This window comes from Solenopsis invicta, chromosome 12 (assembly GCF_016802725.1).
Source record: "Solenopsis invicta isolate M01_SB chromosome 12, UNIL_Sinv_3.0, whole genome shotgun sequence".
Lineage (NCBI taxonomy): Eukaryota > Metazoa > Arthropoda > Insecta > Hymenoptera > Formicidae > Solenopsis > Solenopsis invicta.
In genome coordinates, this window is record NC_052675.1 from 9639478 (window position 1) to 9653587 (window position 14110).

A 14110-nucleotide genomic window follows, 5' to 3' on the forward strand; every position below is an offset into this window, starting at 1 on the left:
GGTACTTTCAGAGAGATCTCAATGCATCCGTGCGATCGATCGATCGGTTTATCATCCCCGCTAATTCCATCCTCATCTTTCTTCGCTTACGGATCGGCTGTTTACGGATCGAAAGAAAAAGTCACAAAATCTTTCTTTTTTCAACGTGAAAGGTAAATGCATACAATAAAAAAAAGTACAATATTTCTTTCGATTTATTTTTGACATCATTCAGACAATTACATAGAGAAGAACAATTTGTAGCAGAACACTTACGAAATTCGGCTTGTCGTTTTGCGTTGAGCATGTCGTCGCTACGTTAATAGATAAAGCACATTTTTTACAGATCGAACACGGCGATACAATCGACGAGGAAGGATGATGGATGTTGTAAAACGGCCGGTATAATTTTTTCCAGTGTATAATTATATAGTATGTTAAAAGCCATAAAACTAATTGGCTAAAATATTTTTTTTATATCACTTATCAGTCGATTTAATTAGAAAAACGAGTATCAATTTTCTAAATGAATTTTAGTTGAACGTGTTTCAATTTCTTAAAATAAAAATGAACGTTTTATAAAAAAATATCTCTTATTTCGATATTATAATATATTTCAATTATTTTCCTCATGATGTTTCTCGTAGATAGACGGAGGCTGGAGGCAGATGTTAGATGTGTACATTTACATGCAATAAAGTAATGAATCATTATCTGTAGGAAAAGTGTTTATACGATATTTTAGTGCGTTATTTTATATGACCTTTTTTTTCAGATACTTTCTAAATAAAATTTTAAGTCTGTGTTTGGATTTTTCTATATTTTTCAGGAATTAAAGTATTGCACACAAAGCAATACTTTGAATAAATGAATTGCAAATGACTCGTTGGTTAATTCAATTTATTCTAAATTGTACTTAATATTATAATTTTATTGTATGTTCTATTTTAGTGTTAGTAATTGGCAGCAGCTATCGTAAACACAAAATTCTAAAACATTCAGAATAATAATTTGAATCTATTAATTTATTTTTAATAAGAATAAAATCAAAATATAGATGTATATTGTAAAATAGTAATCGGATTTAATTCGTTTTTTTTACAATATTTTTTTTTTAAATAAACGCAGAAGATCACAGGTTGATGAAAGGAGGCATTGATGAAACTGTACATCAAGAGAATATCTCAAGCAATGATCAACGTAATTGTGCGAACACCGTCAGCTATATTCGGAATTTCTACACAAACGTATAAAGGAAATAAAGGTGCCGCTAAACAGTCTCGTGCGCGCGTCTGCTCGGACCGCGTTTCAAACTGCATGGTGCCGCGACTCCGGCGGCTACTCCAAGTAGCTACCACCGCGAATCCTTTCCTCGCTCGTTTCAAGCTCGATGCCAATAAAAGCTATTCTGCGAACGTAAAGTGTCGGAAGTGCGAGTAGTTAAACCACATTGTGCGCATCTGTCAAGACTCGTACCTCTGTGACACGAAAACTCCCTCGTTTCTTTCGCATTCGAAAAGAAAATCGTTGAATTTCCATCGTCCGTATTAAGAGCAGCGCCGTAAAAATCTCTTCTCTCGTGTAACGTTATTTTCTTTTTTAATATTTTTTTGCGCGAAGTCTATCTGATCTTGGTTGATTTAAAATCCAGTCGTATAAGACTATATGAATATCACGATGATAGCGAACAAGACTGTGCCATCGAAAATCGATAATGTGATCAAGACAATGTGGACTCTTTACGATTACTTTCACGGAAGCTATAAGGACTACCTGTTGATTATTCTCTACGCACCAACTGTACTGATTGGTGTGATAGCTAACATTTTTGTGATAATAATGGTCTGCAAGTATCATTTAAAGAGGTATGTCATTATGTGTACGTTCTTGATTAAGTAAGTCCAGACTATCCAAAGTGTTTTGATTACAAATTATTCGACGTCTGATGTCACTGGTAAGAAAACAAAGCAAGTGCGAATTTAACATCTATATCCTTTGAATTTTTATATTTTTATAAACTGAGGGTATATTGCGCTGTTAAATTTCTGAATTTTCGAATTGTTGTAGTTTCAAACTCTTTTAAGAGAAATAGAGAGCTGGTAAAAACAGTTATCAAGCTATATTATAAATTTTTATTTTTTATCAAATTGGGGACCAGATTTACATTGGCATTGGTATGTTATATTCCCGGGATGTGAAATAAATATAGCACCGAATAGTCGAATCTCTTAAGACAACGAAATTAGAGAGATCCCCAGTGGCTCATTGTGATCTTACTGTGTACGCAACTTCCGTGCTTCTTCGCGTAGGAGAATTCGCGAATTTCTGGTTGAAAAATAATCGTAGAGATACTACCGGCAGCTGCTACATACGTTCGACCATTATGAATGCATCGCGGATAGTTTATTTGCAGGATACGATATGCTACGCCGCGTATATGAGTCGCGGAAATAAGCGACCACGGATATATACAGCTTCGTGAAATACCTAAGCAGTTACGAGCACTGCGCCAAAATATATATTTTTTGTTAGAGAAATAATAATCTACATCTTCTCCGCAGTTGGGATTAGACGAACTTTCTTCTTTGAAGATTAATGCTTCTGCCAAATGTAACACGAACATCGTGTTAAATATATATACGAACGTTATTTATTAAATGTTTTTAACAAAAACACCTTTTCAATAAATTCTACATTGTTTTTCTCGTGTAACAAATTAATTTACACGGATTATCATCATCATATTTATTGTTAAACATTTTACTTTACGTATTTATTTTGATGGTCCAACATATTTTCATATCTCTATCTAGCTAAATTTTTAGATATTTCGGCAAAATCGTTCTTTCCATGTATAAATAAACTTAAATGTATAAATATAAAAATAAATCTGGGGGGGGGGAGAGACAGACACACGAACTTTTGTTTATGTGTATAAATAAAGGTACAATAAATTTTTTACAGCGTTACATACTATTTTGTGATTAATCTGTCCGTGGCTGATTTATTGGTTGCTATAATATGTATGCCAATGACAATCAGCCAGGAAATATCGATGTCATGGAATCAAAGTGAATTTCTGTGTAAACTGACCTCTTATCTGCAAAGTAAGTATTTTTACATTGGAAAGCTCTAAAAAATTGACCGCCCTTATTTAATCCGATCACATTTCAAATATTATTATTTGGATGTACTGTAATTTTATTATGTGTAAATATTATTACAAATATATTGCTGATCTCTTAATCATTTTCTGTAATCGAATATTATCTGTATGTCGCTTATTTATACGAAAAAACGTTGTGAACACAAGTGATTATTTGATTAAAATGGAAATTTATATATGTAACGCATATAAATATATATATATATATATATAAATTTCTCAATTGTACAACTCATGTTTGCAACAGGTGTGAGTGTTACCGCCTCGATATACACTATTATGGCTATGAGCATCGATAGATACCTAGCCATAAGGAATCCCATGACTCTCCGCTGCATATGTAGTCAGAGGAACATTATTCTCGTTATTATAACTATCTGGCTTGCGTCCATGACTTTTTTAATTACGATCTATGGAGCGGTAAGTCTAAATCTAATGCTGAGCCTGCGTGTTGATTGAATTAACTGGCGAAAATTAATTGAAAATGATTAAGTCTAATATATGATACACTTGCATATGCGATATTACGAGTTTCATCTCTTTCTCACAGATGAGATTGCAGAATCCAATGGCGGATGTCATTGAATACTGGAACAAGAATGTGAAAAGTGAGAATTTCTCGACGGCCATTGAGAATTTCTCGCGCAATGCCACCTCTTCGATACCACCAGATTTCAATATGTGCATAGAGGATCTCACGTCATTAGGAATCAGGCAAGATGTCTTTGGCAACGTATACTTCCTGTTCTGTACCGTAATTCCATGTAAGTTTATCGATAGATATATGGATATCTATAGGATACACACACACACACACACATTTTTATTGTTCCCCTATAGAATTACAAGAACTCTCGCTTTACGTCATACATTTTTCACATAACATATTATCAGATTCTCACATATGCAAAAGAAATTTTAATAATACAAATCTTAATTTACAACCTACTCATTATCAGACAACGTCTAAAATCATAAGACGTCTCAAAGACATCTTAAAGACACTTCGCAAAAATAGTTTTAGAAACACCTTATGACCCAATTTTGGACTTTGTACTGTTTAGATAAATTTAAATTTAACTTCATAGACACTTGCGCGCGCGTTTGCTTATGCGTCTCCTATTTCAACTGTTTCTATGCACAATGCCGAGTAAAGGCGATTGAACTGATATTGACTTGTTATTTCTACTAAACAAGAGCAGTAGGTTACTTTTTTTTTAAATTCTGATACATTTGCAGAAACACGTGACTAGAACACATACTATGCAAAATTATCTATCTTTTTCATGTTTTTGTTTCCTTTAGACATTTTTTTATTATGTGCTTAGGTCTCGTTGTATTATTGGCATACTCAATGATTGGTTTCACTCTTTGGTCTAAAAAGCCACCGTTTGATTATGACAACAGGGAAAGCGTCAGCTCGCGACAGGTCAGATTAATAAACGATTTAAAAAAAAGTTTTTTGTTTACTTACTTACTAACAAAAGTTTGTTAAATTAGCAATTATTTTAAAGTTCTTTTTTAAGGACAGCCAAATGCCGAAAGTACGCAGAATTCATTATCTTCTGTTCACAGGGCTCCAGATTACGACAGGACAGAAAACGCGTTGCCCTGATGCTATTATTTCTGGCTATACTCTTTGCTGTTTGCTGGCTGCCTTATAATATTATCAAATATTTGCTCGATCTCGGTATTTTTGGTAAATACGATCTCGTAAAAATCTGTGTTTTTCAAAGATAATACGGATTAATTAATTAATTTAATTTCTCATACGCTTCTTTGTTTTTGCAGAACCGTCGACAAACAACACGTTAAGCAATGCACTAAAGTACTTCCTGTTTCTGGGACATGCAAACAGCGCCTTGAACCCCGTAGTCTATTGCTGGATGACACGTGGTTTTCGTCAGAATTTCTCGAGGATTTTTCGTTGCATCTACAATCGAGTCTCTAGTCGTATCTCTAGTCGCGTCTCTAACGTGTCGCACCATGATCCTTCCCGAAGAGTAAATTAATTATAAAAACGTATTTTTTCCATACTCAATTTTGCTATAAGATGTTGAAATAATTGTTTAAAGCAAAATCTTTGTCTTCCTAAATGAATACCGAATCAATAAGAGATACGCGCATGCATCTCTCCAAACATTATACTTTTAGAAATATTTCTATAAAAAATCTTTATTGAGTTTTCTAAAATAAATGCTTAATAATTAGATGGTTCGATACGCGATAAAGAAAGAACTTACATTTTAAATTGGAAATGGAAGTTGCGCTGCGATTGACATAGATTTCTTAAAAACAAATAAAATTTTTTCTCGTCTTGTGACATGTATGAATTCGTTCCTTTGATTACTTTTGATATTGTTGCAGAATGCGATGACGATCACTGACGACAATATGCAACACATCCCAATGTATTGGCGAAGGCTGGTAAGAATCCGCAGAAATGCTATTTTGGTACGCCAGCACAAACGAATCGGGTATTTAAGTAACAGTGATGATAAAGATATTAAATTGAGAAACATCTATGATGTTTCGAACGCACAGATTGATCGACCGGAGAACAACGACAAGAAAGATCTACAGCAAAGTAACGACAAAAGTGAATTAGAGACTAGCAGGGTTGGGTAAGTTAATACATTTTTTTTTTTAACTAAATTAAGTTAATGGTTTATAAAATGAATGAAAATAGTTACATTAAAAGTTACATGAACAAAAAACTAACTAGTTAAAAGTTACGTTAAGAGTAAATTAACTTTAATTAAATTAGAAATTAATTTTTGAATAACATTATTCATATTAAATTCCAAAATCGTAATTTTGTAAAGTTAAATTACTCAAAACAATTATAATATGGATCAACAAACTTAATATTTTATTTGTAAATTAAGTTTGTGTAATATAACAAAGAAATCTTATTTCTTATATGAGAATATATTTTTCTTTTACATTTTTTTTTATATATAGATAAATTTTTAACTTGGGGAAAAAGTTAATGAATTAAAGTTAATGTGTTTCAAAAATAACTAGTTAGAGTTAAAAATTGAATCAGTAAAAAATTAACTAAGTTAAGTTAGAAGTCATTAACTTTTATTAATTAACTTTTAACTCTCTAACTAGTTACTACCCAACCCTGGAGACTATACAGCCAAAACCGAGCACCTTGTGTACCACAGACGGACAACATTAATTGTTCCCCTGCCAATCACCTTTACTCTGGGGAGAGGCATAATTATCAATCTTCTTTAATGAAAGAATTCTTTTCTTTTTTTTATTAAAACTTTATTCTCACAATACGTATAGCACGCAACGAGTCCGAGCGCTGTCGATAATCGCTGCACAAAGACATTACGACACAATGTATGATACAATGAGATTTGTACACTAAATCGATGACGGATATCTGCTAGTGTGCATGCGTGCGTGCGTGCGTGTATGCGTGTATGCGTGTGTCCCGTACGTGTCTATATATTCACGACGTATAAATAAAATATCATAGAAAAATATGTATGTCATATACTCCGCTATATGGCCCCACATGATTCGTATCGCTTACGTCCTAAGCTCCTACGTTGTTTTTCGCATTCCCACGGGATGATCTCTGCAATCTCCGCGCAATTGCCCTTTAATTCGCCTCCGTTTTCTCGAAATTAACGTTCATTTTTTCTCATTTATTTTTCTCATAAAGAAGAAATCGATCTTTTACATGCTGTCGCTTATTGTCGCATTTTTATTATAGAAAAGGCGAGAAACAACGCTCGTCTCTCACTTACCTCTTCGATATCTTATATGGTATAAAAAGTAATAGTATACGAGGTAGTCATAGTGGTCTTAAAAATCATATTCGCTCGCGAATTTTGGTGTTTTCGAGGTCACTTTTGTGACTGGCGTTCCCGACTATACCCGTGGGAATTCGAAATATCGAAAGCACATTGATAGCGTTTATTACTTGCATTTATTTTGTGTAAAATTTGCTTAATTATTTAGGAATCTTGTAGCGTGAAGCGGCTTGCTTCTCGCACGAGGATGAACGAGCAAACTCTAGGATAGTCTACGACGACTGATTGCTTCTTATCACGGAATCTAACTAACGAAGATTTTCTTTTAATTTTATCGTGAAATTATCGTTCGCCAAATTACAATATCGGTGACACAAATATATTTAAAAAAATTGATAATTAAATGTAAATATAATTACTACAAAATGTCGTTTGCATCATAGCAAACCACAAGGCAAATGTATAAAAAATATCGTCGGTCAAATATATAAATACATAATTATAACAATATAAATTTAGAAAAGCTATAGAAGTGCGATATTTTTCGAAAATGTCGTGTGTGTTTGATGTTCGACGTAAGTTATAAAATAACATTAATCGCAGATTTTCTAGGATCCCATTCGCAAACTTGTCGTGCACAGAAATCCCCGAGACGTTCGACCGCGTCATCCCTCCAGCAGAAAAGAGATCTTACGCTGAAAAGAGCTCGCGTGCACGACCGATTAGCGAATCTCGTCGATAGGAAAGCAAAGCGATCGTCGAGCGACTGTCCCGTCGCTGATCGTCATTTTTCATCCCCCGCGACGCCTCGCACCCGCCTCACACTCACCACCCTATTGTCCCGTTACAGAGATCCTTGTAAACCGACTCCGCTATCACGCCGTGACTCTGACTGTGACTGTTGAGAAACCTCGACTTGTCGCACGTAGTGGACGACCTCCTCTGCCCGACGTAGCCGGAGTCGAGGCTGTGCCTCGCGTGTAACAACCTGCTACCTTGACCGCGCGTCGCACTTTTGACGCGATTGTTGGTCGTCGCGGTGTCCGCGACGGCGAACGATCTGTCGAAGTTGTCTTTGCCGCAAGACGTGCGATTTCGCGTTCGGAGATGCTGCTGCGCCAGCAACGGCACCGTCTGATTCAGATAGTTACGGACGGCCTGAGAATGGCTGCTGTACGGCGATTCCGGACTGCTGACCCCACCTGTCGCGGTCCTGACGTCGGGAGTCCTGACGACGGTCCTCGCGACGTTGCTGGACTGCCTGATACTGTTCGGACTGTCACTAATCCTGATCAGCTTCGCCGGCATCGTTTTAGGTCGATAATTGTCACCGCGGCAATTAACGGACGCCGAGGCGAAGGTCCTCGGCGCCTGTGTGAAGACCTGCTGTCTGCAGGCTCTTCGTGGCTTAGCGCGCTGCGCCGTTGTTACTAATTGGTTCGATCTGCTTCCGGCACCGTACTAAAATTGAAGAAATTCTGTGAGCACGGAAATAGAATCCCGACGCGAATGTATACACAGCAGTGTGAACTGAATGCAATCTTGTACGACGATCAGTAAGTTCGACAAAAATAGTGGTTCTTTACATACATGATGAAGACTGAGAAAGGTTTACTGACGCGTTTAACTCCGCGCCAATGACGCGCTATTGAAAGGCACTCTCTGTTTCGCGCAATAAAATGGTTTGATGCGATCAAAATCATTTTTGCTACCTTACGATGTTATTTAAAATTTATTCGTTGTCTCGTCGAGATAATAAAATTATTTAAACGCGACACTTGCCATTACGGCGGAGTTAAACGTTTACACTCAAACGTGTGCGCCGAACGTGGCGTGCATAAATTAAATTTGAATGCAGTCTACTATAGGTGATGCATGAAATGAGTGATTACAGTACCTACTAAACGCAAATCCCACACGACATGCAGCCTGTAATAACAAAATTTACCGTTTACCTTTTAGCACGCAAAGTGACTCTCGAGAAGGGGACGACAAAGCAAACACGGGGAATGCGAAATAAACGAGAACTAAATGCTCACCATGGCCATCTGATCCGATTGAATGGAGCGCTGGGACTTGGACAGTTGCGAATGCTGCTGCTGCTGTTGCTGCTGCTGCTGCTGATGCTGATGCTGATGTTGATTAAAGTAGAAACAACTTTTGGCCGCTGTCGAGGGTACGTTTCCGTTCGTCAATTTACAAGCGTACTGTGTCGCCACGTTCCTAACTGTCAATTAATCGCAAATGTAGTAATTGGAATTTGCTGAAGATCGATATAATCTTGATAAGTTTAATTTTCGATGTTACAGGCACGCCAATTAAGTATATCTCCAGTTTATCAGCAAAAACTTCAAATTAAGATTTAAAAAATGTAAAATTCTTTACCATTATGCCGGTTATTTGTTAAGGTCTCCTGTGCCGGTGTCTCTATGGAGTTGCTCACCGTCTGCGATCTCGTAATGCCGTATGCAGAATTATCGCCGTAGGATGGCCTGATCGTTTTCTTATTTGGCAATGACGAGCACGCTGAAAGGCAAAGTAATTTGCAGGTAAAAATTAGTAGAATAAAATCGCAGAAGAGATAAAAGAGAGAGATGTCTTGTATAATAGATATACAATCCTCTCACCGACAATCGTGTCACCTTGGCCGATCACCGGGTTACTCCTACTAATGCTGGTTTCCTTCCTAATACTTTCAGATAATCGCCGCAGTCTGGATTTTGACCTATAAAAATGTGTTGATGCAGAAAGGAGAAAATTGTTAGTACACGAAATACAGATTTATTAAAATTACAATGAAGAGAACCGATTATATCATATTTTAACGAGGCAAAATATTCTCCATTGCCTGAAATGATAATGACTGACCACGTGAATAAATATATGCTCACATATTTTTGTGTTTCCGATGCTTTTCGTCCATCATCGCGTAAAGCTTATTTCTATATTCGTCGACTGAGAGCTGCACATCATCACTCAACAACGGTACAACGCTGGAGCCCCTCTCCGGTTCGTTTCCACTTCTGTGAAAACTGTTGAAAGGGGAATTTATATAATATATATTTTAATCTTCATTTACATATTCTTCAAACTTTGTAATTTACAGATGTGCTTCAATTTAAAAAAAATTACTTTTATGTTCTCACTTGCAGAGGGTAGATAGATTTAAAACTTATGATAAATGTACTCACTCGGCCACATACGGATGCTCTAGCGCCTCGACCGCAGTAAGTCGTTGCGTAGGATTGAAGACTATTAAATTGCTAATAAGGTCTAGGGCTTTCTGCGACACCTCCGGCAGCAAATCATTTAAAGTTCGTCTAGGTCTATTCGGTGTCTTTTCCAACAAATTGGTTCCATAACCGGCGCTGACGGAGATTAAATCTAAAAAAATTATCGAGAGGGATCCAATTGTTGAACATTTTCTTTCTTTTTTTTTCATAGGATTGTGAAAAGGATACCTTCATCCGTCGGTGGAGGCAAAGTCATCATTATTTTCTCGACTTGGTTTATCGTCGATGAGCCGGGAAAGAGCGGCTTTCCGAGCAGCATTTCGCCAAGAATACAGCCTAGGGACCACATATCTATTCCCTTCGTGTACCTGAAAATACATTTATGGATATACTGCCATGGATAGAATCCGATCTTTGCGATAGCTCGAACGTCGCGCATAATAGGAATTCTATTTCAAGAGACATTAAAGTTTACACATTTATACGAAGGTACAAGATATATACACGTATTTTTTTATCACATTAATTCATCGTAAATGGTTACAAATGAATTTTATTCTAATTTATTAAAAGCACTGTAATATAATTAAATTATCTTTTTTAGATTATTTTCTAATTAAATTAATAACCAGCGATGTGTCCGACGATCTTAATCAGAATTATTCTTATTCACGTCATCAACGAAAACGCCAACATCTCTCTTGACATCGCTTCAGATAGAAGAAGGTCGAAATGATATTCCAGTTACGTTACAATTACAATTTAATACGGTCTTATAACTGTTTTAAATAAATAAATGTATACCTCTTTGAAGCTATGAGAATCTCTGGCGCGCGGTACCACCGAGTGGCGACGTAGTCCGTCAAAGTTGGATCACTTCCCGTCTCGCCGTCACCTTCGCCGATCTGTGTAACTGAACGTGCCAGACCAAAGTCCGCGATTTTGCAATGGCATTTTGCATTCAGGAGCACGTTGGATGGCTGCAACGAAAGAATAACGCAAACTCGACGTAACGAGACAATGCATTCCTTCCCCAAATAAGGGAGCAAATTAAAAGGTTAAACATGCAAAATGTCATGAAAAGTAAAAACCGTGGTTTTACAAATAAAAAAATTATTTTGCGCTTTTATATACAGAAAATTAGTATTGAAACGTAGTATAAAACAAAATAATTTGCTAACATAAAGAAATTCTGTTTCTTCATGTAAGCAAGTTACGTCTGTTCAAGTTTATCAAATTTTTTTAAGATTTTATTTTCTTATATGAAACATATATGAATAATAAATTGTTGATTTAATACTAATTTTTTTTGTCTACGATTAAAAAAAATTACAGTAAAATTAAAATAATGGCATACAATTTTTTTAAAACGTAATTAAAAAATTTTACACGACTTTTTTTTAATTGCTTTTTTTTATAGATCATAAGACTCGACATTACCTTCAAGTCTCTGTGGATAACGTTGCCTGAGTGTATGTACTTGATCGCCTTAAAAAGTTGGTACATGATGAAGACCTTGTGGATATCCTTGAGGATGTTGCCCCGCTTAATGACGTTGTGAAGATCGGTTTCTGGGGAAACGGGCCGAAACGTGTTTCAGGCCGAAAGTCTGAGAATCGGCGCACATGGCGTGTGACTTTCGTGTGCGTATTTGTGCGTATTCTTCTTCGGATCGGGTAAAACTCACCCATGTACTCGAAAACGAGGTAAATGTCCCGATTGTTGTCCGCCTTATGCAGTCCGATCAGCTTTATAATGTTCTCGTGATTGGCGAACGACAGTAAGAACATAATCTCGCGGAACGTACGCTGCGCATCCGTCTGATTCCTGAAGGCATCGAAGATCTTCTTCACCGCGACGGTGTCCTTCCTTTTCTTTTCGATCGCTTTCCATACTATACCGTAAGCCTGTATAAAAAAAAATTAATATTACAATAAAAAAAAAATTGTTGAATTGACCAAATTTTCTAACTTGATTAAATTTCCTTAATTTAAGTATTTATATTTTTTATTTAAGCATTGATACATTTAACTTAAATGCATAAATACTTGAATTGAACAAATTTAATTGAGTTAAAAATTTTAATAAATTTAATGATTTTTTTTCTCAGTGTATCATTATAGTGAATCCATAAAGAAAATGGAAGATTTTTAGAAACTCGGTTGTCGCATTTTTCTGTCAAAATTATGATTCTTTAGTAAACACGTTTTGTTAATACTTAAGCAAGTATAAACATTAATAATTAATGCAAACATGAATTATATATGCACAATTGTTTTACATTAACCGTTTCTTTATTTTTTCATGTGCATTAGCAATTGAAATTATCTCAATTGCGCTATAAAATATGAGGAAATACGCGAGCATACGGTGCATGAATATTGCATAAATTGCATTATCAGGATATGAATAAGAATGTCTCGCAACCTGTCATCAGATACAAATTATGCAAATACGTGTCTAACAAAAATTGGCTTGCGGTACCTTAATCCGTTTGTCGTCGTTGCGACGACAACGTTATCGATTGTCTCCAACTTTACTTTTCCTGATGGATAATCATGACGATTATTGATATTCTCAAAAGTTGAAAAGTTTCTATCGTATACCATAATGCATACCTTGCACGATTTAATATATTTTTTTTTAATGATTGAGGCAGCAATAAGAACATAAAAAAATACTTTCAATGCAAATAGATTTAAAAAATGTTAAATAGTCAAAAAAAGATTTCACGTAAAGCAATTGTAGAAAAATTTCAAAACAATTTTAATAAAATATCAAAAAAATTCGTCGGTTTTTATAAAACACTTTAAAATATCAAAAGAACATAGATGTATTGAATTTTGAGTTTTCTATCAAACTGTACACTCATCATATTTAAAAATTTGATTCTTATCTTTAGAATATTTAATATGACGCAATATCTGAATAAAATATAATATAATTCACGTACAGACACTTTCGGAGTATGTAAAATTGTAATTTATGCGAGCACGTTTTACGTCAATCCGCGCATCGTTATCTTTTTATTTCACACGGAGATAAAGGTATAATTCGCGTAGAACTAGCTTCCGCAAATTTTCGGCGCGCAGGAAGGGGATGAACGCGGGGGAGGATAACGTTATTACCCCTTTGCCAAGACGTCGCACTATGTCGTACTGTTTGCTGATATGCGCGTCAATCTCGGAGACCTTCTCCGCGGCCTTTTTCCCCGACATCGTCGCAGCGGCGGCGCCGTCGGCGGAACCCTCAGGTCGCTGAGAACGCGGTCCCGGGACGCGGTCGAGTCTTCGCACGTGGGTGAGTCTTTCGAGCGGACGCGGAGAGTAGTGCGAGCCGTCGCGGCGCATTCACATCTTCGTACATCGGGCGGGCGACCCCCGGTCGAGGTAATATTTTTTTTCACGCGACCCTCTCCGCACGATAATGCGTGCCTTTGTTTACGGAATTGATGGCAGTTGCCGAGGCGACCGTGTCCACGGGTTGCCAGCGATGTCGCGGATCGCGGTGTCGCGCGATCACCTGTATGTAGATATATGTATATTACAGGTAGCTCAAGACCATGCATCGAGGAACACGTCAGAAGTGTAGGGGAAACGCTAAAGTTTAAAAATTAATCGAGATAAATATTTGATATTTTTCCCCCTTGCCTCTTCCACGTTATACCTTTCCGTTCACGTTTTATGTAGAGTTTTATATTTTTGTGCGTCCTATAATTCATCCAAACTCTTTACGATACCTATGAATTAATGAGAAGTTTATGTTTTAAATAAAGTTCTTTTTTAAATTAAAGTTTACAAAAATAAAGCGCGCGAATATTGTACATTATATTTTTTTATTTCTAAAGGTTTTTCTTTATTCTTTGTTATGTAACGTACATTAATTTTTTTTATTGCTTACATTATAATCTGTATTATATAGCACATAGCGTATTTTTTTCATAAAATAAATTGCAC

At 36.1% G+C, this 14110-nt stretch overlaps 2 protein-coding genes and 1 long non-coding RNA gene across 10 annotated transcripts; 2 read left to right on the top strand and 1 right to left on the bottom strand.

Moving 5' to 3' along the window:
- The first annotated feature begins 4 nt into the window (after positions 1-4).
- LOC105194591 (orexin receptor type 2-like) lies at positions 5-6905 on the top strand. 7 transcript variants are annotated; one of them, XM_011159574.3, is made up of 12 exons: positions 5-152; positions 326-381; positions 627-1844; positions 2944-3086; positions 3393-3565; positions 3696-3909; positions 4474-4574; positions 4721-4844; positions 4937-5148; positions 5513-5572; positions 5690-5769; positions 6263-6905. In XM_011159574.3, the coding sequence occupies exons 3-12, from the start codon at positions 1645-1647 to the stop codon at positions 6330-6332; spliced, it is 1377 nt and encodes a 458-aa protein (XP_011157876.2). In that variant the 5' UTR covers positions 5-152; positions 326-381; positions 627-1644; the 3' UTR covers positions 6333-6905. The 7 variants fall into 7 exon arrangements, with proteins under 7 accessions (XP_011157876.2, XP_039311674.1, XP_039311673.1 ...); XM_039455740.1 differs by having other exon boundaries at positions 306-411; positions 5513-5769; XM_039455739.1 differs by having other exon boundaries at positions 306-381; positions 5513-5769.
- Positions 6408-13650, bottom strand: LOC105194592 (mitogen-activated protein kinase 15). Of its 2 annotated transcripts, none has more exons than XM_011159577.3 (11): positions 13283-13650; positions 11842-12061; positions 11595-11725; positions 10959-11134; positions 10383-10522; positions 10113-10305; positions 9813-9953; positions 9564-9646; positions 9307-9447; positions 8961-9148; positions 6408-8382 (listed from the first exon to the last, which is right to left on the bottom strand). In XM_011159577.3, exons 1-11 carry the CDS (start codon positions 13502-13504, stop codon positions 7747-7749), a joined length of 2271 nt encoding a protein of 756 aa, XP_011157879.2. In that variant the 5' UTR covers positions 13505-13650; the 3' UTR covers positions 6408-7746. The 2 variants fall into 2 exon arrangements, with proteins under 2 accessions (XP_011157879.2, XP_011157878.2); XM_011159576.3 differs by having other exon boundaries at positions 9549-9646; positions 13283-13649.
- LOC120359158 lies at positions 10516-11712 on the top strand. The gene is made up of 3 exons (XR_005575978.1): positions 10516-10643; positions 10759-11211; positions 11575-11712. It is a non-coding gene; the product is annotated as an uncharacterized LOC120359158 (long non-coding RNA).
- Positions 13651-14110: the final 460 nt, after the last annotated feature.

Bases quoted from the DNA above. Each gene is read 5' to 3' on its own strand.
- LOC105194591 (XM_039455740.1), top strand. From the start codon at position 1,645: ATGAATATCACGATGATAGCGAACAAGACTGTGCCATCGAAAATCGAT. The intron at 5,149-5,512 runs GTAAATTAATTA...ATATTGTTGCAG, and splicing joins ACCATGATCCTTCCCGAAGA to AATGCGATGACGATCACTGA. The intron at 5,770-6,262 runs GTAAGTTAATAC...CTCTCTAACTAG, and splicing joins TTAGAGACTAGCAGGGTTGG to TTACTACCCAACCCTGGAGA.
- LOC105194592 (XM_011159576.3), bottom strand. From the start codon at position 13,504: ATGCGCCGCGACGGCTCGCACTACTCTCCGCGTCCGCTCGAAAGACTC. The intron at 10,523-10,958 runs GTATACATTTAT...ATGTATTTTCAG, and splicing joins ATTCTCATAGCTTCAAAGAG to GTACACGAAGGGAATAGATA. The intron at 9,647-9,812 runs GTGAGCATATAT...ACATTTTTATAG, and splicing joins CATCGGAAACACAAAAATAT to GTCAAAATCCAGACTGCGGC.